At 38.0% G+C, this 27519-nt stretch overlaps 1 protein-coding gene across 2 annotated transcripts in view; it reads left to right on the forward strand.

The window, feature by feature from the left end:
* LOC117299110 (E3 ubiquitin-protein ligase TRIM9-like) overlaps positions 1–27519 on the forward strand; it is a 56148-nt gene that overhangs the window by 13706 nt on the left and 14923 nt on the right. The window contains exons 2-4 of one of the 2 annotated variants that reach the window (XM_033782560.1): positions 15323–15418; positions 19120–19212; positions 22298–22348. In XM_033782560.1, coding sequence (XP_033638451.1) covers positions 15323–15418; positions 19120–19212; positions 22298–22348 — 240 coding nt within the window. The remainder of the gene's footprint in view (positions 1–15322; positions 15419–19119; positions 19213–22297; positions 22349–27519) is intronic. The other variant, XM_033782571.1, reaches the window with a different exon arrangement.

Here is a 27519-nt window from a genome sequence, read left to right on the forward strand (position 1 = left end):
AGTCCCTGGAATCAATGGATAGCCAACCATTGCACTGTGGAAAGTGCACTGCCCTGGTGGCAATCCTTTAGAAGAAAACAGAACTTGTATGGCTTCTTTTGGTTTTAAAGGAGTACCATCAACGCTAACTTCGGCATTCTCCAGTAACAGGGGCATGCTGGCTAACTGCTTGTTAGCACCGGAGGACCATTCAAAAATCTCTCAAAAAGAGTGGTCCCGCTGGGTTCAGTGTTGTAAAGCATCCCTATTGTGTGAAACATAGACTAGTGAAAAAGCTGGCAGGCTGGTGGAATGGCATACTGGTCCCGCTGGCTAAATTTAGGGGGAATACTGCTCTTAAAGACAATGTGTATGTGATTGGTTGAACAATTTGAAATCTTACTGAAAACAGCACCAATCTGCGTGTTATGGCCTGGCATCGGACTCAAGCTCTGGTGTTTCGGAACAGCAGAGTAGCGGTTCAGTCGTGGTCTTTGCACTCCACTTGTCTCCTTGAGCAAGATACTTTTCCACAAATGCTGTGTCATAGTAAGCCATAGGTCCTGTGTGGGATTGGCAGTTATCCTTATATAAAAGAAACACTTTAGAACACGCGGAAGAGTACTTGTGAACCCATAGTTACTGCTACAGAAAAGTTTACTTCAGGCATCCTTGTTTTCATCACCAAAAATTACTGATAAAAATAATCCTCTAAAGATATGGATACTGTCAGAGCAAGGAAATGGCATGAGGATTCCCGCAAATTACTGTTGAAATTACTGGGAGTCCCTCTTTTGGAAGCCCCGACAAAACCTGTGGAGTATACAATGTTTTGTCAAGAACAGAGTCACAAAATAGCAAAGTCGAGAATGTGTACACCAAAGAGTGATTGATATGCCACTGATAGTAGAACATAATTGACCAAGAAATTTGATGACATGAGATGAGCGCAAATTGTAATTGGTAGATGCTCTAGGACTCTATTATGTACAGATTTTGCTGAAACATAATATGACAACACAACAAATGAAGATTTCTTGGGCATGTGTGCAGTATCTGCAACTGTAATGATACTTTACATACTTTTTTTCATTTTAAATAATGTAAGTAAAATCACATACAAATTTTGGAGATTTTAACTCCCTACATAATTGTTTTAAACATGCTGCATATTTCCCTTCAGAAAAAGAGAACAAGCGTATATCATGCTGAATCATGGAGGAATTTTCCTTCCTCCATTGCCGGCTCGACCCTACTCATATGAAGCTACATTCTCAAGACACCCACATGTAGCAAGGCTCGAAATTTACACTAAACAACAGGCACAAGGCCAGTGATTTTAGCACATTGGGCCAGTAAACTCACGACTGGACTTGTACTTTTCAATATCGTGTAATGGTTTACTGTGTAATATCTTTCAATTCTGTTATTGAGGTGTAGTCGCCCATAGTACAAAGCTATCACCCATGGGACAAATCTTCTTCAAGTGATTGTTCAAATAAAAATGGTTTACTGTGCAGGGTTATTTGTCGCACTTTGATTCTGGTACAGTAAAAAGAATTCTGGTCCAGTAAATATTTTGAGCTAGAAAAACATAGTCTTGTGGATTTTACCCCCAAATTTGAGCCCCCGTTGGGCCTGTTCCCAGGAGTTCCCTGGAGGAGGTAATTCAAGTGTAAAAAGGTCAATGGGACTGGAAGTTTGCAGGGAATTTCACCTACCAAGTGTGAAAGGGGCTTACCAGAGGAAACCACGAAGAGGCACTGATCGATACAAAAAACAAGATTGTCATCCAGCGTAAATCTGTCGCACGTGACAACGCTGAATGTTTCTTCGACAGTGCTCAATGTTTCTCACATGTCTGGCTAGGAGTAGCATTCTACTAGGTCAGGCAGAAAATATCCAAATGTCACATTTGGCAAAGATTTGTCGGTGCGGGGGATGGTAGATACTGATGAAGTCCCTGCAGTAAGCACGGTGACTTAATTGACAATTAACCCTGCGGCTTTATTCCATATCTGAATATATTAGGGACATTTACTGCTGTTACAGTTCGCCTAATTCGGACTCTTTAATATCTGTCAATTTAATTAGGACGGCTGCACACTTGTGCCGCACATATGTATTCCAACATGTATTAAAAGGCTTTCAAAAATGAAGTAGCAGGTAAAAAAGTCTGAATAAAGATTTCTACAAGATTTTGACCACATGCATTAAACATACAGTAAATTTAGGGATGTTTCCAAATGAAATATTTACAATTACAGAAATATGACTCATCACTGTTTGACACACAAGTCAACTGGCTTTCTGGAAAATATTTGCCGAACATTTGACTATTGCATTTGAGTTGAGTTCTCTCCCAGTCTGTTCTGTCAATCTGGGGGGGGGGGGGGTAGAAAGATTATTTTGAGAATACAAGCGCCCATTTGTGTACAGCATGTATATGCTTTCATACAGTTTTCTAAAAAGATTGTCAGTTTAATTGCACACTAAAAAATTACTGATTGTTGAGTGATGCCAGTACATGTGTTTGCATCTTTGTCAAACTTTGGTATGTAAAATTGACAACTATGAAAATTGCAGCTGTTGGTATTCTAAACTATTTTGAGAAAAGATTCCATTTTGAAGCATTTTAATCTGAGAAACGTTTCATGAATTAAGCGTTCCTCAGATTCCTGAAGGCTTGTCTTTTTGCAAATGGTACAGACAGAGATGTGGTTGGTGGTAATGCACAGGCACCTCGCTAAAAGGCAGTTTTGGGCCGTTTTCTCAGTAAGTAGACAACATTCAGCTGAAATTTTTACTGTCTCTTTCTTTAAAAGAATGCCAATAAATCAGTATTTTGTTGAAAAAAAATCAAACTTAGATCCTACCCTTAAATATTTGTACATGTACATGCTTAAATTAATTTTAAGAAAAGTTCCCTCAACTTTCTCGTGCCACACTCGTAAGAATTTGACACTTGCAAAGACCAACAACCCTTGAGAGAAGGGAGATTAATCAATGCACAGACAATTAAACGTTAACCAGCGATTTCATTGATCACTAACTGGCTTCCAATCCTCTTCTTTTCTCTCGTTCGTAAACCTGGAACGATTCACAGAGGACAGTTTGCAATTGAGTCTCTGATCAATTTTATAGCCGTCATGTCGAGCTGCTAAAATCCCAGGCGCCAAGCACCACTGGAGCTCCCGTCACCATCATCAATTTTGATGACTAAAAATAAGAAGTCAGGTTGTGTCGCCTTTGTGACGAAGTCGTCCGTGGGCGGCGAAGATAAAAGAGAGGAATTTTATGTGACTGAGTGATTCACTGATGGTCGACCTTGGTGAATAGATGTACAGCAATTAACTGGCTTGGAAGAGAAGGCAAATAAGACAATAGGGTGACCTTTAGAATCCTTTTGTCCTCACTGTTTAAGTGTTTATTATTCCTCCTCTGGCATTTATTTATAGGGAGAAAATATAACAAGTATGTCATGTAAACATGCACATTATTGCAATTTCCTACAAACGTAAAATAACTTTCTGTATTGATCAAGTGTTTACTTGATAACAAATCATAGGGTTTTTTACTTTGAAATATTATGACATTCTTTTATTTCGAGATCATGATAGATACAAAAGACGTCACAATTCCTAACCACAATCAGAAAATTGAACTGAATCTAAATTTACATCAATTCAATCACAAATACAATACAAAGCAATCAACGAAATAGACCTTTTAAAAAGGCACAGCAGAGAAAATGCACTTGTCCAAAAAGGGACACAATGGTCATTAAGGGTGATCTTAATGGTAAGACAGTTCATGAAGGGGAGTAAAATGTCAGAAGATGATTGAAAGCTTGTGATTCAATTAAAAAGCTTTTTTTTAACCGGACTTGAAACCTTCTTTTAAAACTAGATTCCTAAAAGTACGGCTTAGTATTCATGTTCAGGGTTTCTGCATGCTTGTGAATGATTTTGCTGGGGTTGATCCGCAGACTGCACTTGTAAGAGACTCTGTCTAGCATTTTAGACCCTCTTTCAACCAACATAGTACTGGTAAATATTTACAACCAAATGTGAATCTTGGCACTTGTGTTAGATGCCCAGTCAGTATTACAGAGAGCCCAGGGGCTCTTTACGTATACGTTTGTGTCTCGTATCCATTCATGTGCAAACCTTCTTTGTGTAATTAAATCCCCCCTGACAGGCCAATATTTCACTGCACGTCACTAGTGATACAGTTCTGCCTTGGCGTGCATTTTCTGGCGATCCTGTTACCATGGTAATTACGTGAGGCAAGGTTTAGTCATACCATTGTCGTACCTTTCCTCCATTGTCATTTTCATCTTTTATTCTGTATTATATGGGCATGCACAATTGGTATCCATCACTGCGTGTAGAGTATGAGACGTGTTTGGACACATTGGACTTGACACGTGTAATGCTGGCTCGGGTCTTTATAATGTGCAGCTAGTGCTGAAAAATGCAAACAATTTCCCTTTTAAATTCTTGCGTCCTGTGCAGGAATAGAACATAAAAATATATGATAATCATATCACGGGTAATTCTCCAAATTTTGTTAATAGGTAGTGTGTCTTGATGGAATATTAAATAACAAGAATCTTGCAATGGAATTGTCTGCGGTATGGAAGATTGATTTGCAGTGATTGAAAATCATCTGTGTTTGCTTTGAACACATGACACACGTTCATGGGCAATGCATTTCGTGTCTTTTACCCAAAAAGGGAAGGTATACGCTTGGTTATCACTCTTAAAATTAATGGCAATAAAAACTTATCTGGTTAGAAGTACCACACCTTTTGATAGAAAAAGCTTTTATAAGAATCATTTCACGCCAAAATAATGTGGATGTGGAAAAATTAATCAGTTTGGGAGTTGCTTTTGCTAAAAAAAAATAATAATAAGCATATCGTCTTCTAAAGATGGGATACTGCATCTTGTGCATATGGAATAGCATACATCACTATATCAATCTGGAAGCAGCATACATCCATATAACTGTCCATTCTCACCGGCTTATGTTTGATGTATTGTATTACTTAATAAGCAGACCTGCATGATAATAATCATCACTACTCGCTTTAAACGCAAAGCACAGCACTGCGCTGCGTATTCTGAGTACCTTAATTTGTGAGTCATTAGGTACATGTGTACATGAACAAGTGGATCTTATACATCCATGAGAGTACCACCTGAGTACCTACCTGTACTGTCTCCCCCAGCCGACTGAATACAGGAGCATTATTTGTGTACACCATACATTTCAAATGTCTGTCATCACAGGTTTTTTTGTACAGATATTTGATTCGTTTAAAGGCATTTTAAATTGAGAAATGAGGTTTGTTTGTGTTAGAGTAATCAAATTTTGATTTGAATGGCAAAAGACTTTCACTGAAATAATTTTCTGCAAACTGAGTTGGGAAGATGCAATGAGATTCATAATATTGTCAAATTACATGTAGCCACATTGTAATTTTGACATCATACAAATTGGCTTGTCAAAAATTTGCAGTACCAAAACATAGTTTTTGTTTAAGCTTTTTGTTTAAGTCTGTCCTGTCCAAAAATATGAACACCTTTACCAAGGAACAAAAAAAAAACATGTCTTCACATTAAAATGCCTTCACTGGTGCTACATTTTAACCTCTTGAGATAAATTCAACATTAGGATACTTGTATCAGAATCCAAGATACGAATCCTGTCTCCTACGTAAGTCGGCTGTGATACGGATCTTGCGAAGGGCAGAACGTGATGTCAGTAAAGCTCATGCAATTGTTACTGCGGGGCCTTCTTGGTTGGCAAAGCAGTTTGTGACAGCTAATGGCATTGTTTGCTGGCGTGTCGTACAGCTCTCCTCAAGAGATTGACCTCAATTCTTGTGTGTAGAAATGTAAGAGAAGAAGCGTTGAAACAGTGACGTCATGGTCGCCTGTGCTATTGTGATATTTATTTCTTCTTTTTGAAGGTGTTATTTACAGCAGTGCCTATTTTTCAGAATTTTTTTTATTAGTTTTTGAGTACATGTTTTGTTCTGCTCTCCTCAAGAGATTGACCCCAATTTCTTGTGTGTAGAAATGTAAGAGAAGATGCATTGAAACAGTGACGTCATGGTTGACTGCAGTTGTGATATTTATTTCTTCTTTTGAAAGGTGTTATTTACAGCAGCGCCTACTTTTCAAGAAACAGTACCATTTGTTACAACTTGCAATTTTAGATTTTGAGTACCATGTTTTTTTCTGCCCTCTTCAAGAGATTGACCTCAATTTCTCATGTGTACGTGTAGACTACAAATGTAAGAGAAGATGCGTTGAAACAGTGACGCCATAATAAATTTTGCAATTGTGATATTTATTTCTTGTTTTTAAAGGAGTTACACTATATAGTGTGTGTCTAGTTTTCAAGAAACATTATGATTTGTAACGACTAACCGTTTTAGTTTTGGAGTAGATAATTTGTTGTAAAAAATGTCATTATACATGTACATGAAGTAGTTGCAATTCTTGACTGATCTTACATTGCAAGAGAATATAACTCAAAGTGCAAATTAAACAAGATTTTTTTCATTCAAGTTATTAATGTTTCCAGAGTTGATGGGGTACCTTACAAAGCACCATGAAGCCTTGCACATATGTAAGCTTCATCAATCATCAAAATTGCCTTCAAATCTCTCAAAACTTTGTTGTTTTTCAAGAGCTTTTCAAGCACAACACACCCCTACTGTGTTTTTTAATTAGTGAGTATTGATTTTTTTTTTTAATCATTTACCTTGCAATACAACCAGCAGGACATTGACTCTGCCATTTATTTTTCCGGAGTCCAAAATTTGGTTCTACAAAATAGCAGACAGTGTTATGTCATGAATATAAACAAAAAAACACAAAATTTCAATGGATATTTTTTGCAAAGCGTTATGTTCTACATGTACTTCTAAAATATCTTTCCAACCCTTTTCATTTCAAAGAAGAATTGTTTAAGGCCCAAAGCGTCCAATCGGAAGGCAATGTGCCCTTTTATTATTTAAGAAAAAATTCAGAAGAATAATTTTTAAGATTTGTGTCTAGAACTACAAATGAGACAACCCTGTTATAAAAAACAGCCTCACCCCATCCCAATTTCATGGTACATGTACCATTGTCGACTGAACAACCCCACACCCACAAAACACAAGCCACGACGTTAACAACTAATTAATATAATGTGGTCCTAGTGTGGTAACCAAGTTATAAAGATTTAACGACATAACGCCAAATCCAATTTGACTCTAGGGTTCAATAATTCCTCCAAGTGCCATAATCCTTATCTGATTGCTTTACAATGAAACCGTACAGGGAAAGACAATCTCATTTGGCATTGTCCCGATGTTTAATTTTCAGAGCTTAACCGTATGTGATTAGAATTTGTGCGACTTCAAACCTAAAAGTTAAGCCTATAATCAATGTCTTACTTATAATAATAGACTCTGGTAAGAAAGGTTTGTGTGTGGATTGGATAGCTGTAACTGTGTTTACATTATGTGCTGTTTGAATGTAAAGGCACCTTAAACACATACTTGGTACATCGTGTCGTGGATCTGTAGTTTGCCTAAAAATTAATGCTTGTTCATTCCTTTAATTGAGATATCCAAACCCAGCGCTTGAAACTTACCAATGGACTGCAGGCCGGACGAGGCCGGAGATTTTCGGAACAGTAAACCCACGGACCGACCGGAGAAGTCCGGTAGCCTTGGTTATTTTCCCCCATTTGAATAACACCTCACTAATAAAAAACCTTTAGTCTCATAAATATCGCTCAATTCTGCTGAGAAGACAAAATGAGATAAATTCGTGTCTGAGTGCTTTTTCGAATAAAAACAGTTTATTGTAGTTACACTGTATAGGCCTACATGTAGATGAGGTTTTTCTTGCTTATCGATTTTGGTCTTGTAAACAACATTTTGTTGAAGTAAAAATTGAACAACAAGCCATGCGGCCTGTGGAATCTTCACCGTAATTCCCAATCCCTCATAATGCACAAACACCTTGTTGATGAAACTCTAAATAGAATGGTGTATAAATGATTATTCCTTCCTCTCTTAAAAACATGCATAATGCACCATGTATAAAAGCATCCGTACAATAATTGAATGACAAAATCTGCAGCTGCCTTGTGCAGTAGGGTGTTACTCTAGGAAGGCTGCTCTTGAATCCTGGCCCTGAGCAGTATAGAGGTTGTTCCACTTGACAGGTCCTGGCTATTGCCTGACACCTCCAGAGATCTTATGAACAATTCATAGCTGGTTAGCGCTTTTCCCACTGCATAGATCTGCATTTTCTTCATCTGTTTTGTTTTGGAGCGACGGCATGACCATGGAGGCTTTCAATTCTACCTCCATTATCCATAGTATGACATTGTTTTTTTTGTTTATTCAAATTGTTTGGCTTTCACAGGCTCTGGCTTTCAAGATGCAAATAAAAATTATGATGGCCTGATGGCCATTTGCTTCGAACCAGGACATACAAAAAAAAAACGATCCTATGAAATTATCGTTCAACATGTTCAAACAGAATCGCACATTTTCATATAAACTGCTTAAGGTACACTTTTATGGTTCATGTGTGTTGTGTTGTCATTTAGCCTTTGAGACAGACTCTGCTAGGGTTTCAACCGTCAGCCGTTTTAGCATTCTTACCATTATAGGTCCTTTTGGTTGGTTAGCAGTTTGCAACAGCTAATTCTATTTTCACCGCTTTACAGAATAGTAACATGTTTTACGCTTATAAGGATACAATTTTGGTTATTGGCTTACGAGAATCCAATGGTTTATCACAAGGTTGAAAGATTCTCCTGGTCAAGAGAAAGTTCATTTTGGCATACGGTGCCCAGAGGCAAGGACAGGGGAGTAATGTGACCGCATAGCTCTCATCCACGACCTTCTGACTCTTCACTGTCGGACCAGACGACGATGAGGCGTCTCTGTCTCCATCGCCATAGCAACAAGATGAGAGATTTGGCTCCAGTCACTGGACCTCATCACCTAGCGTGTTATCGTCGCTGCCATTCATATTATCATCTGATTTTATTACGGATGATGTGGAAAGATTCCTCCCATTTGGGAGATGATTTTCTCGGCTCCTATGCCTCTTCAATGGCAGACGAGCTGTCTTAAAGACAACGGACTCAAGGATGTTACTTTATGGAGTTGATAACCCAACGTCTTTTATCTGTTGTGACAAGGTTTAGATTGGGTTAATTTTCTTTCTATTAAGCTTGTTTAAGATGGCACCATCTGATACAGAGTAAATTGCACACATTGTGATGTCTTTAAATTAGTCTCATCACTGTGGTCATTCCTTAGGATAGTGATACTTGTTTCGGATTTCTGTGGATTTTTTAATTAAATTTCATAGAGGTCATTGTACCTGTTGCCCTAATTCTAAAAGCCTTGGTGCTTCTAATTAAACTGGTAAGTTTTTGTGGTTTTTTTTTGGGGGGGGGGGCTATGCCAAATGGTCTATTCCTTTTAACTTGGTCACCTTATTGTACAGTAAAGGTCCTTACTTTGAAACATTCCTCGATAATCTTTAATAGCAATGAATCAGAGGAGGCAAATAATGTAATAATATTTAGTAAATACTTTCTGTTGGTTCTACCATGTTTGTTGGGGGGGGGGGGTCTGAACATTGTGTTCATGACAAATCCTTTACTTTTTCCCTCAGAACAAAATCTGCAAGAAGACATAATTATCACCCGAGACTTAAATATAACACAAGCTCCAAAATATGCCGAGGGAACAAATTTGTACAAATTGCAGACTAGGAAATTTTATTACTGAGCCAATTGATGATGAATGCAATTCCAGATCTCGGGAACCGCTACTTCCGACCTAATGGGGAAAAAATGTCATCTTTTCACTTTAATTTGTAGCTGGGAGGAATCCAAATTGAAAGATTTTCAAGTAGTGCCTTTTCCCAGCCCAGCAGAATGGGTTTTGTGAGACTTTAATGAGACAGACTCACTTGAAATATGTGGCTCCCAGTCTAAGTGCCTTGTCCAAGTGATGAATTTGAGCTGGAATCTATTTAGTCAGAGGAACTTCAAGAAAGGCTTTACCGAGGAACACTGGGCGGAGGTTTGGATGCGGCTGTTGGGCCGAGAGACTGATGCATGATGGTCTCTTGAAAATTGAGAAACCAGATTTAGCCAATTTCTGCTCAATTACAGCAGCAGATCTGCGCCCTGATTGTTATTTTACAAAGTGCACTTTGTAAAATTTGTCTTAAGAAACCAGGTTTGTTGATTCATCACTGCTAAACAACATGGCCCATATTGATACATGGAGGGTTTCTTATCAGATCAATTTTCTTGCCACAGAAACAATCAGGTTCTCAGTCAAATGACCATGTGATGTACATTGTCCTTGATTGGTGCTTTGTAAGTATTTTGAGTTTTTTTTTGTACATGCATGTTGTGAGTGGTTTTAATGTTGATTTGGTCTCGAAACCCATAGAAAGCTTGTAGTGTGAGCAGGAGGCTTTTATAGCTCAGTGCTTTTAGCTTCTTACTCGCAAGGCAATTACTCGTACTCCCAGTAATAAGACTTTATTAAAGGAAAGTCTAAAGTAAACAACTGAACAGACTTTCCACTTTTTAAATTGTTCTTTTACAGAATATCTACGTCGAGGGGAAAATGTAACATGTTTTTTTTATGATGTTGCACTCGTTTTCTCTCTGTTCTCTCTCTCTATAGTTAAATCATATATATGCTAATTTCTGTTAGTTCCATGTAGTTAAAGACACACAATAATTCATAGTGGTTCTAATACATAATAAAGTAGCCGGCAGCAAGCTGGTGTACTGACGTAGAAACCGTTGGTATGCCCCAGGGGGGAATCATAAACATGTTAATGTCTTTAAAAATTTAAATCGTCTCTCGGTGAAAGCGGTTCTTCTGTCCTCCATGGTGAAAGTGAAACACATGTTCGCTACCGAAATGGTTCTATTTCTAGAGTCCTAATGGTTTTGTTTTGAGGCTAGATGTAGGCTAAATGTTTATTTGCATACATGCAGGCCTGTATGCTTCACTTTTGAAAAGGCATGGGCGTCCTAGGCATTTTCTCCTTTGGAAAGGGCACCCTATGAGGAAATTGTAAATTTCTACTGGAACATTTCAAGGGCACCAAGGCATTCGCCCTCATTGCCCCGGTGAAGTATCAGGACTGTACATGTCATAACTGTATTCGTGTTCTTTAAGATTGGAACACAGAGGTTATACTTCTTTGACTAGTGAACAAAATTCTGTTTAATACTCCCTTGGTTTGTATTGTTATTCAAAGATGCTATGTCAGATTTTTTGCCGATTTGGCCCAAACAATTTTGATTTAAAATTCAATAGGTATTTTGATGGGGGTCGAGAAAGTTACAAGCTTTCATTTGAGCCATTGCTCAAAAAAGTCCGCCAATTATTAGTAGCAGTGAAAAAAAGTGCTCAAAATTAGTTTTTGTCAGGATCCCGACAATATATCACGTGACCAATTCTTATGTGTTTATAAGAAACGTTTTGCATTGTTGTTATGGTTTCATGACCATTATAAGTAAAAGTTAAACTTTTTTTTCGTTAGAGCGGGTGATACTCTTTGAAATACCATTCACTCAAAAAAAATCTATTTTTTAATGTTTTGGGCAAAAAATCTGACATAGCATCCAAAAATATTTTGACAGAACAAGACTCTGTGCACACAGAATGCTTTTATACTGAGTAGCAAATGATGATTTTTTAGTAGCAACTAAAACACTGTGTGTAGCATTTTGCTCTGCTGTGCAAGGGAAATCGTTCACTGCACAGGTATCATCTTACAGCCACCTCTGCAAACTGATACTCAAAGAGTTTCATATGGGACTGTCAATGAGCTTTACTGTGCATATTTTCCCTTCCTCTACCTGTACTTGGTTCTATGCAGTTCCCTGTTCAGATTAGCCCAACTCATTAAATCAGTATTTTGAGCGTGATAAACGCTAATTTAATGCTTTGTTGACAACCAGCATTGTCCGTAATTGTTTCAGCTGTACACAATGTTTACTCAAGCATCGGGCGCAAATCGGCTGCTTCTGTTTTAAATAAACAACCTTGCTGATGGAGAGTCCCACAGTGAATGTTTATTTTGATGTCATTTTGGTTTAAATATTTACACTGCCAGTGTTTGACAAAGTCATTCAATTTAGAGAGGATGGGGGAGACCTGTTTCATAAACCTGGTTATTGCGATGCGGGGTTATCCTATGGAAAATATCTTGCTCAACTATTTTTCATTGAGGGTTTCAACATCGAATTCAGTTTTGTGATCCACTAATTTTCTAACAGACAAGTCCTTATGAAAATTGGAAAAAAATTAGGCTACAAGTCTTTTAAAGGGAAGGTGCACATTTGGAAATTGTCAAAGACCAGTCTTCTCACTTGGTGTATCCCATCATAAGCATACAATAACAAGCCTGTGAAAATTTGAGCTAAATTGGTCATCGAAGTTGCGAGAAAATGATGAGAGAAAACACCCTTGTTGGACGAATTTGTGTGCTTTCAGACAGAAATAAAAGACTTTTGGCTAGAAGTTTTTCATTATTTTAGTGAGAAACTACCTCCTTCTCAAAATCTATGTTCCTTCAGAGGGAGCCAATTCTCACAATGTTTTATACTATCAACATCTCTCCAATGCTCATTACAAAGTCAGTTTTTAAGCTAGTATTTGTTTTGAGTAATTACCAAACGTGTACCTTCCCTTTAAGTTGTGTTAGATCGGTGTACATAAAATGTAAATTTATTTCTTTCAGAGCAAAATTTGAGACATGACTTCATCGGCCGTCAAAAATTAATGGGTCCGTCATTCCAAAAGGGAATTTTTGCGCCAGTCAAAAGGGCAAACTCAAAACTATTTTGGACTTCGGTTTTAGTGTTATGATTATTGATTGTTGCGCTGAATTTTTTGCACATACTTCACAAAAGGCTTATTTTAATCAAAGCAATTAAAATAGGTAACTGTGATGTTTTTGTTGTTGCTGTGGGGGGGGGGGGGGGTGTTTGGGGGCTATTTGCTATTTTTATGGTTTTTCTGACAAAATTATTATCTGCAATATCTGGACGATTTGTACTGACAATAGCTGAATATAATCAGTTAGCTTTTTGATTATTATTTTTTTTCTTTTTGTACAGTATACCAGCTATACCTCGTGTTTGTCCTCAAATTCAACACAAGAGCGAGCATTTATCTTGCATTGTTCCATGATGGTACCATACATGTACCATCATGGTGCCATGATTACAATGGTACTGTAGCAACATCGCGCAAGGATTGTATACAAACTAAATGGGGACCCACTCTTCTCTCTCCCTACCCCAATAGCGCATGCATAAACAGAGAAATAAACATTCTACCTCTTCATCTTTTTGGAAGGTCACTCAGTGTCAACCCAAAATCTGATACCAGTCGTTAATTGCTGGAAAAAGACCGAAAAGAGCCCCAGGGTATTTATCAACAATTAAACCCCTCCTGCCCTCCCCTTTTACCCCCTGGATTTTACCATAGACCTATGAGGTTTTTACCTTTTACCATCTTAAAATTTACCCATGATCTTCTTTGGAAGATATGCGGTTGTGTAAACGAGTAAGTTTAGACAGGGGGTGGTGGAATGACTATTTTCCCAGTAACTGTATAGCCTGGAGTTAAGAACTCCTGTGGAGAGGCACAAGACAAGACCTCTCAAGATTCAACCTTAAGAAATCATTATTTAAGGTCAGGGCATTGAACCTCGCTCTCTTGATAATTAGTTGTACCATGGAGGAAGAACTTCTACTTGTTGTACATTTCAAACGTCCGAAGTTCTGAGCTCTGAATACTTGAAATCTTTAGTCAATGTTGTAATTTTATGGGGGGAAAGATTTATCACATAAAAATGTGCAAGGAATTCCACAGAAGTGGTCCTTACTCCAGGCCTGGAATTAACCCACAACACCCACAGTAATTACTGTGGTGCTCTGTCCTTTTGCTGTGGTGCCCTTTGCAAAGTTCCAATACATATTGAAATTTCCCATAGAAGTGCCTCTTACTAACTAGAGGAAAATTGCTGTGCTCCTTCAAGAGTGTAATTCAAGGCCTGTTAAATACAATGTATTTGTGAGAAATATATCACTTCACAAGTTTCTCCATACTCATTTCCATCAAACTTTGTGATATGTTTAGAAGCTGCCTTGTTGTAGGCAACTATAGCTTACTGGTTCGATTAAGTTTGTCCTAAATGGGGTAAGCATCAAAGTGTCGATCCAGAGTCAAACATTTGTAAAGACACTGTCTTTACAATTCAAGCCAATGAAGCGTCTGAAAATTTGATTATAAAGAATCAGGCACCCTCAAAATAGGTCAGACCTGACACATGTACCAAAAAGCATTTTCCATTTGCTGAAATATCAACCAATGCACAAAAGAATTCTTTTCTCTCTTTTTTCTTTTACAAGCGCCTGCCTATTTTAAGGTCAATTTACTGATTGTACATGAAGCGCAAGATGACGCCTGGAACCATGGACTTGGCCAAATTCTAATTATCAAGGTTGAAAGACTTATGACTCTTGCTCACTTGGGACCAACACAGTCAGACCATGTGGTTGGAATTCATGCAGAGTTTCATAATGAAATAGTTCTTATTATTACAACAATATATATATATATGAGTCACTCACTGAATGCGAATTTTCCAGTTTGAAGACTCAAAGGCATTATGCATAATTATTGTTTTTGAATCATTTTTGTTTTTTAGGGATTTTTTTTGCTGTTGTAGACCTATTTAACATAAATAATGAAAAGAGAAAGTATAATATGTAGCGTAAAAATGTGCCTAATAAGACATGGTTGCATATTCTTGTACACATGTAATTGTTCCGAACATGGAGTTTAATTCGTTTACTGTCTGGGGGGTCTTTGTCAGTGTACCAGAACGTCTATTTATGAGTCATTTTTTTCCATTGTTTTTTATTAGCTCAAAGTGTGGGCCTGTGCTTATGTTAAAAGTCAAATGTGCCCAGTGCTTTCTGTGAGTCTTGGGTGTCATGTTTTCATTCGGAAAGTGAAAAAATTGTGGATGGTCTGCCTTTACTACATGTACAGAACATGGATGTCAGTTGTCAAAGTTTATCAAATTTGCAATAAAATTGGAAATTTATTTTTCTCCCTAGACTTGTATGCCGGTCTGACCCTCTGTTGTAAGCATCGTAACTCACCCATCATTTATATACAGTCTTCCCTGTCACTAGGTACTGAATTCTTGCCAACATTGACGGTAATTATTTATCTTTTTTTATTCACCTGCAGGCGGAGTTATCGCAGACCCTGACATCGCTGACTGAGAAGGCGAGGCAAGCCAAGGACTTCTTGGTCCATCTTAAAGAAAAGGTCAATCAAGTTCAGGTAAAAATCTTTTTTTAGAACCATACTGCACTTTGCACTTGGTTACTACTAGAAATTTGCACTGGGGGTGGGGAATCACCTTCATTGCCTTTGTGAAGTGTCAAGCCTAGGCTGTATCTGACTGGAAAAAACCCTACTAAATACCTTTTCACTGAAAGGCTTTTTTGTTAAAATCTTCGTTGCCGATTTTGCAACCAATCGAAAATAAGGGGAAAAGCCTACCAGTGTGTGCGCATGTATACCCCCAGCTAGCTACCATTGCTCCCAACAGTGGCTTTGACAGTATCACTCAAGATCTCTTTGTGTTTGTGAATTCATCATCTTCCAGGATTTGCCTTCCTGACTTTTCATAGAACCACCTCAAAAAACATGCTGTAATACCACGGTAATACTGACTCATTGTATGATGCTATCTGGCCACGCTGAATAAATTTTTCCGCCATGTATAATTTCCTTATAGTTTTTTCAAGCGTATTTGCCGTAACCCGTACATTGAACTCACTATTGATTGTTAAGCAGCAATGCTAGACACCAGCATGTCTACAAATGCACTTCCAGGTCGCTGAGCACGTTGTGATGCTTTCTTAGATTTCACATCTCAGCACAGCAGTGGGTCCATGCATCCTTTGTTACCGAGATTTCTAGGGAGAAAAGAACCTAGCTACAACATCGGACATCATTTTCACAAAACTCGAGCGAGGAATACGCAAACTGTGTGCTGTTAACTCACAATTAAATTTGATTTTATAAAGTTTTCAATTTCAAGTGCAGGGTTTTTCTGCATGTGCACGCACGAGGTGGCAATTTGTATGTTATTAGCAAATTTCAAGCCAACAGGCAAAGACAAGAATTGTTCAATTTACATGTATTTGTTCATATAGGGCCTACGTTTAACTTTTTGAAGAACAATGAAGCTGACAAATGGCACCACACAGCCTGTTAACCCTTTTCTGCACCATTTGTTTTAGTGATTATAGGACACAATAGCGTACTCAAGAGTCCTTTTTCCCATTCTGATAATTGTGTGGGCGTGCCATCTTTGTTTTATAGCTTTACTTCTCATGGGATTTAAACCGCTAGCAACCGGTTGGCGCATGAGTTAAATTTTAGGTAAACATACATGTATCTCTATTTATGCCTAAGATCTCACTACTCGTCCTAGAACAAGCCAGAGAGAATAGAGGTATAAATAAAATATAACTTGACTGGGAACATTCTCTGAGTTTATCATCTTCAGCTACCTCTGCAATCATGGAGGGGCAATATCCTGTGGAAAATACCTCAGCCACAGACCCATGGCCCTTTTTGCACTCTGATTTACACCGTGTAATTGTCACATTATCATATATCAATACCAGCGTGTCAGTTTACATGTTGCTCACCCCGAAATGAAAAAAAAACTTAATCAGCAGTCTACCTCTAAATAGTATGCATACAGTTTTCACAATCCTGAATGCATTACTAAACCCCAAGGTTCTGTTACTGTCAAGCCAAAATGTCCAACCCTGTCTGGAAATTTAATTTAGCCGGGCGATGCAAGGTTTTAAATTTACCCCGTGAAAAAAAAAAAACTGAGGCTGAGTTTGCATTAGGCAAACTCGCAGGTTCCAGTGCAACCGTGGAGACTTTATTGGATGGTCTTATACCTACAGTCCCTGAGACATGTCACTTTCCTTTGGCTGTCTTCTTCTTGTTGGATAAGAACAACTGTGAGATTGTAGTAAGTGCCTAATGAAGTCACTAAACCGTGGCGTAGTGAAGCTTTACTGACCCGTGAAGATTCAATGACCCGTGGAACATTTGTGTGTCTCGGAGTCCTCCCATGCGGTTATAAACAGTTTCATTATGAGGTAATTGAGTTAATTTGAAGGATGAGTTGCTTTGCCATAGATCATTGTAATGTCTTTACTACAATCCCCCCTCCCAAAAACAAAAAGAAAATTAAAAAGGCCATATATGAAGATGCGAGAGCAAAGGCAATATGAAGATGCGAGAGCAAAGGCAATATGAAGATGCGAGAGCAAGGAGAAACATTAACCCAGTTAGTTTCCCTTGTGGTTTATTGCTTGATATTTAATAAAACAAATAGTTGTATCTTCTTACGGTGCTCCCCTTGCTGTCGCTTCCGATGTTGTTTCATATACTAGGGTGTGATCCCTGGCTATACCATAATTACGGGTTGCGTTGCTTCTGAGTGGTACCAAAGAACAAAGATGTTGACAAAATAGGGAGACTGAACATCAGGCTACCTCAGTTAGTAGAGTGCCGGCACATTAAACCGGAATGCGCTAGTCAGTTTTTCTTTGTTCATCCCAAAATGATATATTTATAAGAAGGGGAAAATCACATTAAAAAAAAGAGTGAGGGTGAATTTTTAAATAAACAAAAATGAATTGGATGGGGGCAGGGGGTGAGAATAGCAGAGATTTAGTCACTCTTCATTAAAAGTCTTCTATGTTGCTCCAGAAAGATAATTTCTGCATCCTGTTTTTGTTCACTTCATCACAACTCGAATGCCTTAGACTGTTGAGGGTTTCAAGTCAAACAAGGCTGGGTGTCTGTGAGGTTTGGTGAGCATTTTCCAGAGCATTGTAAGTAAATAATATAAAAAAGGGGTAGAAGACATCTAACAAAAACAAGGACAATTTACATGATATAAGCATTAGATATCTTGCATAAAAACCAGCAAATAAACGCTCATTAAGAATTCAAGTGCATCATTAGCATCAAAATTGTAATCGCTACAAAATACAGGCACAATAATCATTAGTATGTCTAGTCCATTCTCAAAATCGTCCAATCATTAGCGCAATGAATTAGTGTGGCACTGCCCCTATGCATTATTTAATTTAACCGCACCGGCAAAAAAAAAAAAAAAAAAAAAACCACAAGAAATTGAGATCAGTAATCCAGAAAGTGCAAAGCCACCTCTGGAGTAATAGTACGTTTACCTTCATATTGAACAAGGGGGGACACAATCTGTATAGATAAAGACAGCCAGGGACATATGGTCATCAGTGTGTACAGACAGTCATGTTGCTTTAAATAAGTGCATTGCCATTCAGGGGGGTTTTTTGTTTAGGTTGTATACGTTGCATGTACATGTACACAAGAGACTTGGTACACTCGATTTCGAGTAGCTGTATTATTGAGTCGTTATGCGTGAAAATTCTGTTAATATTACAGAGAGAAAAGACAGTAATTTGCAGAATTAAGTGTTTGCTGAAACATTGATTGTCAATTGTCGGTGTTCCTTGGGAAATGTATTTTCCATATCAATCACTTGGACTTATGAGTTTTATTTTTTGTCTTTGCATTGTTTGTTTCTTTGTATATTGTTAAGCGCTTTGTTCTTTGTGGGGCGCTATATAAATGCTTTCATTATTATTATTATTTTTATTATTATTAAAGAGCTACTAAGGCTTTCTTTGTCGGGGATTCTTGAAAGATTTTCTAGCATGGTCTTTAAGCATAGTTCAAATTTTATAAACTTACAGCATTTTAATAGATTTCACCGTGCACATCATTGTGGGACAACGTGGCTTAGTTTGAACAAAATAAAAAGAAAACTAACAAAGGCCACAAATGAAATTTTCACAATTTAGTTAAATATTGCATATCTACATTTATACAGTGATTAAAACAATCTTACGGCAGTTTTTAATGCTTTATTTTCTATTCTTTTTCCATTACCAATCCAGGAATGCACAGTGGAGTTTGAAGCAAGTCTCGTTGCCAAGTTTGATGAGTTGATTGAAGCCCTAAAGAGAAGGAAGGAGCTGTTGATTCGACAGGTGAGGAAGAGACTCTAGGGCAGCTAGACTAGGGAGAAAAGGCGATGTTCCTCCATGCATGTATCTACAATCCCGGCCAAGTACTTGGGCCATGAGGAACTTAACATACCCTTTCATGTCCCCGCTCCCTCGCTCAATGTTGTTCACCCCTGGGGTGGAGACTGCACAGTGAGAGCTGAAACAACGGGGGTGGGGAGGGGCCACGAGATAGGGCTGGAATTGAGACTATGGAGGAAAGACGATGTTCCTCCAAAGCTACAACCCCGGCCAAAATACTTGGGCCATGTGAAACTAAACACCCTTTCCCGAACCCCCCGCTCAATGTTGTTAACCCCAGCTCTGCTCTGCAGAGTGGCTGTTAAACACGCCCACCTGATGACCCTCCTGGACCTGCAAATCCCATGATACATTTATTACAATTCATTTCACAGCCTGGTCTTAAACTGCAAGGTCACGGAAATGACCCAGTGAGTGATCTTTGACACCAGCAATGTTAAAGTAATCACTTTGAATTCAGAAAGCAGGATCATTTAGGGGTAGTCCTATATCCATGTTACATTTGTAGTTCAATTAAAAACACACCTCTTTCCTTTGGTGTATGGGTGGTTTAAGCATAGAGCAAGGACAGAACTCTTTGATCTGTTTATGTGTTGCACTCAAATTTAAAATTGGCTCTACACTTTTTAAATTGGCAGCCAAAGCTGTAAAGAAGTTTCAGAAAACGAATTGTGTACACCATGTACAACACCCCCCTATTTTTGTATACAATCAACAACCCAGATAAACCGGGTGAGGTTTGCGGTATCACCATGTGTAAATCTCTTTTGAGAAGTGTTGGTTCTGAGAAGATTTAGTAATCGACAACTCAATCAACATTTCGATCAGTTATATGCTCTGATCGTCTTCAGGAGAACACCAGGCTCTGTTTCTGGAGTACTGCCTTGGAGATTAACTGGAGCATACTGATCGAAACGTTGACAAGACAAAAACATGGCGGACTTCATTTGTGCAAAACTGATGATATGTTTTCATTCTTGAATTGAATGAGCAAATTAATTCCTAAACTTTGTGCAAACGGAAAACCTAGTACTTAATACACGGATCTGTGATCAATTTTAAACTTCCCCAAGTTGTGTTTGGGGTTTTTGTAGGGGTGGGGAACTAAACCAATCTGTCAATTATTCTTGAATTCAGAATTCATGAATAAACACCTGCCTTTCTTTCATGTACAATGTAGGAGTCAGACCGTCTTTCTCATCACTTTGGCAATCTCTATGGTTTGAGTCCCAGGGTTTTCTTTAAGACATCTGCTCTAGAAAGAAGGCAATGGATTAGCCTCATTTGTAAATTTTGTGGATACTTCTCCCCAAACTGAAGTCACCATGATCACAACCTTAAAGTGGAATGTGTTTAGTACGAGGGGAAAGGAAGAGAAAGCCGCATGAATTTTGTCCTTTCCACAACAAAATATAATTTCAATTCAGTACCTTTATGTACTGTACAAAGCACACCCTTGAAAAGTTGTCTGCATTTTAGAAGCACTTAACTCTTCACATGTCTGAGCTATTTTATGTAATCTTAAAGTGCCAATATCACTTATTCATGTAAGATCTTTTTTTATGTACTGTGTGTGTTCCGAAAGTGCCAATATCGCACATGTCTGATCTATTTTATGTACTATTTATTTTGTGTACTTCAAAAAGCTGGGCATCTTAGGTTCAACAAAATGCAAAAAAAAAAGCGTGAACTGTAAGAGTTACATGCAACATGCTGCGGATTAACATATCAATTTGAACACTTGGTTTCATTTGGTTATTTTAATCATACATGTGTTAATCCAGTGTCTAGTAGAAGATCCTAAGTGTCTCCAAGGAGATTGTTCCCTGATTGTAAAAATATATCAATTCTTAGCGCCGTGTCTAGAACACCATATTACGACTTAATCACATTCAGTCATTCATTCATCTTATGATGAGACTGTGAGTGAGACGCATTGACTCAGAGCTGCCAGCTCTCCTCACGAATCCTGCAGAAAGTTCCCTGAAAATCTAATCAACAATCTTCCCATGTTCAGGCTATGAACAAATTGGGAAATCTCCCTGATTGTGGAAACTTTCTGCCTATTATGCTGAATGTTTTTTCTAAATATCGCCCTGATTTTTTTACAAAGCTCAACTATCCAAACAGACATGGAAGAACAGAGAGGATGAGTACACAGACCTTCATGTGTCTTTCCATTTCGAATAGGCTTTATATTTAGTGTGTTAGTACAAGTAATGCAAAAGTGAAGTAAGTCTTCAGATTAAATTCTGTCAATAGCTGTCCTCGTTCTGTTATGTAGCATTAAAGGAACACGTTGCCTTAGATCGGACAAGTTGGTCTATAAAAAGCGTTTGTAAACGATTGTTATAAAATGTATGGTTGGAAAGATGTTTTAAAAGTAGAATCCACACAAATTTGCCACGAAATTGCGTGGTTTTCATTTTCCTTTGCAAACTAACACGGTCAGCCATTTATCCCATAAATGGTTGACCAAGTTAGTCGACGAGGTAAAAGGAAAACCGTGCAGTTACTATAGGCATGTTTGTAAGGATCATTGTATTCAACTTTTACAACATTTTTCTACCCATATGCATTTTATTATGAACGGTTACAAACGCTTTTCAAAGACCTACTCGACCGATCCAAGGCAACGTGGTCCTTTAATGGTAAATAGTTTTATTACAGACTTGTTCTCTCTCAGCAGAACTATGGATGGAATATGGAGGGTTAAAACATGTATTTTGTTATCTTTACTTTATTAATTTTGTCTTGTATTGTCTTCTCTTTTTTGGTGTTGGTTGTTATTGTATTGGGTTTGGGGGATTTTTTATTTTAAAAAATTGTAGCTTCAAATAGTTTGAAATATTTGTAACCTACACAAATGATCATTGGCAGTGCATTGAAATTTGCAAGTTGAGTAAATACTAGATATCATGAATCAGAATGAATTAGTTGAGGTCGAGGATAGGCTTATTATAGAAATCCCTGTGATTCACTAACACCCTTCTCCTCTTTCCTCTACCACCCTCGCCAATGTCAACAGGCGTCAGAAATCAGAAAGAACTCTGCACAGGCCGAGGCCTTTAGAAATGTGGTACGTCTTATTAAGGTGTCCAGTTAACTCAGGCTGTTGTCCAGCTCACAAAATTAAAAAAACTCTCTCTCTCTCCACTCGCTTTTTTAATAAAAATGTGAAATTGCTCAGCTGCCATTCTAATCCCAGGGGGTTGTCGAACACAATGACATGAATGAGTCTGAGAATGGGGTTTGTGAGCCAGACTGAAAGCCTCCATTTGTCAACATCTATTGAAAAAAAGTTGCTATAAAAAGACTGTTTGTATAGCCATGTCTCTTCTCTCTTATTTAAGTTAATGTATATAGTGACCTCCATTCTGCTCTTTAAAATTGGAATCTGATTAGAGGAAAATGTGCACTCTGTCGATGTGGCAGTACATGTTTTAATGTACAGACAAATGACAGAAAAATTACAGAAGAATAAACAATAGATGTCATTCTAGACAAAGAAATTAATTATAAAACTAGACGTGCTTTCTGGCATTTTTTAAGACATGCTCTCACAATGGAAAACTTTTTTTGTATGCAGTATTATCCGGAACTAGTTTTATAATCTCATCTCTTTTTCAATTGACATCTTGCAAGTGCAATATGATATGATAAATCAGTGCACATTTCATATATTAAGTTCTCCAGATGAGCAGTCACTACAATGCAAAATCAAACCATTTGCCCATGAACTGACATATTCCCTGCCTAATTCCATGTGGCACCACATGGTCCGTTGCTTTTGACTTGAAAATCAGTCTCTTAAGCAAATAGAATAAAATATCAGGCAAAGTGATGCATATGAAATGGAGGTGATGAGGCATGGCTTACAAACACTATGCTCTTTACAAGCTGTGGGTTTGTTGATGTTGTCAACCGAAGAGAACTAACTAGCTTGACCGAGAAAGACGGGAGTCGAAGAATGGATAATCGCCCTGTACAATTTGCCTGTATCTGCTATAGAAATTAAGATCCGACTATTGGTGATTAATGAAGATGTTGAAAGATAAAATCACTCTATTTCTGGATGAGCTATGAGTTAACTGGTGCCCCTCATCATTATGACATTTGTGGTGTTTTTTTGTAGTACTCAGCACGGTCAGGTTCAGTTGATTAACCATGTATTATTTATTTACTTTGTACATTCTTAAGTGTTGATTTCATTTTTGTTCTTTCTTCATTTGGTGATTTTCGTTTTTACTCTGTGAGTTGGGTTTTGTTTCTGGTGTCTTGGTATATTGAGAATGTTGTGGTGTGATGTAAACTGCATGATGATTCGTTCATTTCATGATGATTAAGTCTTTTTGTTTGCATGACGTCAGTGTTGTAAAGCATCCCTTATTCCATTTGAAATATGGACCAGTGAAAAAGCTGACGGATGAGTGAAATGACAAGCGACCAGTCACTGCTGGCCAGTGGCTACAAGTATTAAGGACAAACCATGTCTAGGTAGTCAAGTGCACCAGGCTCTTGCAGGATGGGGTGTTCGAATCCATAGAGAGACATGTGAGCAGGACATGTGTCCTCGTGCAAGATACTTTACCATGAGTCTCTTATAGACAGAACACTCGCTGCACTCTTAGCTAAAATGTCTTTATCAGAAACTCCTGTGATGTAAGAATTCCTAAGAGGACATAGACATACCCCCCCCCCCCCAATGCAATGTTTACAAAAAGTTGTTGCATGCTAAATCATATGCAGAAGATATATTTGTAAAAGCTTTGGTTCTGACATTTAAGGGTATCGTTGACTGAAGGAGATGTACACGTATGTAGTTGTGACTTTTTTGCCCAGTTCTTGTTAAACAATTTACATGTATTTACTCAGAATGCAATTTTTCCATTTGATTGCTCAGGATTTGGAGCAAGTGTGCTCAGAACAACTCCTACTTCTGAAAATAAGAAGTTTTAGGTCAGTGAATGGTGGTTAACACAGTTTGCCCTCTGTAATAAAACATAAACAACACTTCTGATAAGTTGTACAAAAATAACTTAAGATAAACCTGAAGGGTTATCGTGGTCCCAAATGGCACAGTCAGACGTCTCCAACATGAGACGCTTGTCGGTATTCCACCAATCAGCGGAGGGTTTGGTCGATTTTGGCTTGAATCACTTGATCTCTGAGCTGTACTCGTCAAGATGACAAAGAGCCTGTCCAAACAGAACACCGGCTATAAGGAGTGGGGTAACTACAGGTGCAGAGAAGCCAGACGGGCTTCAACGGAGGAGGCAAGAGTTAAAGGCACTGGATCTTATTGGTATTTACTCAAAAGAACTGTTAGCCTAAAAACTTACTTGGCAACGAGCAATGGAGAGCTGTTGATAGTATAAAACATTTTGAGAAACTGCTCCTTCCTGAAGTAACATAGTTTTTTACCTGACAACCCAGGTCAAAATTTCAGTTGAACCTAGTTAACTGGTGTCAACTGGTTCAACTGGATAGTGACCAAACTCCATTTTCCATATTAACCAACTGGTTTGGACTAGGTTTAACTGAGTTCAACTAGGTTGAAATTATAAACCATTAGGTTTCTGTCCATTTTCCGTATTAAACCAACTGGTATTAACTGTGTTTAACTAGTTTATCAACTGGTTTTCAACTAGTTCCAGTTAAACCCAATTTAACTAGGTTCAACTGGAATTTTGACCTGGGAAAGATGTAATTTCTCACTCAAATATTAAAAGGCTTCAGCCCTGAAGTAATTGAATATATTTTTTAGGCATCTGAAACAACACAAATTAAGTGCATCAAGGGTATTTTTTTCTTTCATTGTTCTCTTGCTACTTCGATGACCAATTGATTCCAAATTTTCACAGGTTTGTTATTTTATGCATATATGTGGGGATAAACCTAGCCCTGGTAGGACGTCAATCACGGAGAAGTCCAACTTGGGCTGGCCCAATGCACCAAGTGAGATCTTATTACCTTCATTGCACAAATACATAAAAAATTACATTGGTGCAAAAGGGAAACCCCGAACAGGTACAAAGGCCCACTAAATGGGGACCCTTGTTTACACATAAAAAAAACAAAAGACAAGGGACAAGCACAACTACAGGCAAACAACCCCCCAAAAAACAAAGAAATACTATAAAAAGTAGACAAAATCACAAAGATTGTCTAATTTGACAATTACCAAAGGTGTCCAGTGCCTTTAAGGATTGGTCTCTGTCACCAGGTCCTAGGATGGATCACTTCTCTCTGTATGAAGCCAAGATTTCAGAAAGCTGACAAAATCTCTTAATCTTGGTGACAGGCAACACAGGTTGGGTTAGCGGAAACCCTTTCACATGGCTGAAATTTGATCGAGAACGTTGGAATTTGAGTAAAGCCATTTTGAGTTCTGCTGGAAAATGACTGCCATCCTGGCTGTTGGTCTGTAGGATGTGCATTGGGATATTGATTGAACGTGTTGAGATCTGGCCATTGGAAAAAGGAACCCACACATATTAATAGACCAACCGGTATATGAAATTTGAATATTCTTTATATTTTTCACATAAAAGCAAGTAGAGTGAGCATTATAAATTGTTATCAGAAAAGTTTACTTCATCTGCAAAGAACACATAAACATGGACTGTAAAAGGGGTAACCCTGTTTCAGCCCTAGGAGTAGGTGGCAACGGCCTCTGGAAAAAAAGAATTGTAGCCCACACCTTGAAGTGGCCTTCAGGCATTGTGTGTCTGGCGACTTGCATTAAAAAAAAAAAATTAAAATTTTTTAAAAAGTATGAATTAGCAACATACATGTATATCACTTAACGTCCATCAAAATAGATAACACAATTATGTGTTTCTATGTGGTAAAAATTATACATTCCATGTATATTATTGTTGTTTATTTGTTCTGCCAATAAAATAAAAACAAGTCCCCTTTAAACTAACCTACAGTTACATGAGCATTAAAATAGTTAGGCAATAGACAATTACATATCATTGCAAGAATACAGAGCCTATTGAATTCATACCACATGACAATCCCCATTCTAGGGCCTGATGCTGCATTGTTTACAGGGCACCAAGGTGTTTTTTCCTTGGTAAAGGGAAACCCGTACAAGGAAATGATGAATTACTATTGGAACATTTCAAGGGGCACTAAGGCAATGAATGACCAGGGGCAACGGAATTGAATTGCCTCCATTGCCTCCATGAAGTGATCATGCAGATACACCTTTCCTTTCTTGACACAACTCATTGAGACCTTGTCTGACTTGGGGGCTTACAGCTACGGCTACGGTTAGATCTCCGAGTCATCCTGCATTGAAGTATGGTATATCCATAGTAACACGCTTAGCAACAGTCCTAGCCGTAGATGTAGCCATAGATGTAGCCTCCATTGGGTACGACTTAACTCTGTCTAGTTTATCAAGGACAGTGTATTGAATCTAACCAGTACAAATTCCATTGAAGAGCTCATTGCTTATTCAAGGATAACATTTTTATTTCAGTACATGTTTAGTTTTCTTGCCTCAAAATGTAAGAGAACATCAGCAAGTAATTCTCGTGATGATTGGAACTATTAAATTCCAAGTAAACTCTTGGATTAACCAGACACTTATTTATAATTATATCTCATGTCTTGAATCCTTTTTCACAAGTTTTCACATGTCGTTGTGTCAGTGCCAAAGCGTTGATCTCCTAAAATAGCACTTATAATACACACAAGTTTGAAATTGTCAAAACGTTATACAATGTGTCTCACATAAAATAGCCAAGTATGCCTTGAGATGGGACTTTCTTGCAGGAAGCATTTTTGTGCAAGTTGTCATTGTCTGTTATTTGTTCTTTCATATTCTTTCATACATTCTAGCATGTATTTTTACCCCAAGACATGTATGTAGGACTATAGATCTCAGTGGTTGTTGCACAGTGCAGCCATATTTTTGTTCCTCTATATTGCTACTCATCATCATAACTCAATATCACAAATGACAGTCACTTTTCATCATTATCACACTTGGGGGATTAACAACAAAAGACTAATGCAGCATGATGGATGGAGGTCCATTGCTCCTTTAACTCAAAGAAAAATCGTAATATCATTATGATAAGAAACCTGCCTGGACACTTAAAAAAAACGTGTACCCACCGGAGCGTCTACTGTTAGTATTTCTAGAGTGCGTAAAGACTACACGGTTGGCAGATTGTCTGCCAAGGTATAGTGAGCTGTTCAACCCTTCAGTCAGGCTTCCATAATCGGCTG

The sequence above is a fragment of the Asterias rubens genome, chromosome 1 (assembly GCF_902459465.1).
Source record: "Asterias rubens chromosome 1, eAstRub1.3, whole genome shotgun sequence".
NCBI classification, from domain to species: domain Eukaryota; kingdom Metazoa; phylum Echinodermata; class Asteroidea; order Forcipulatida; family Asteriidae; genus Asterias; species Asterias rubens.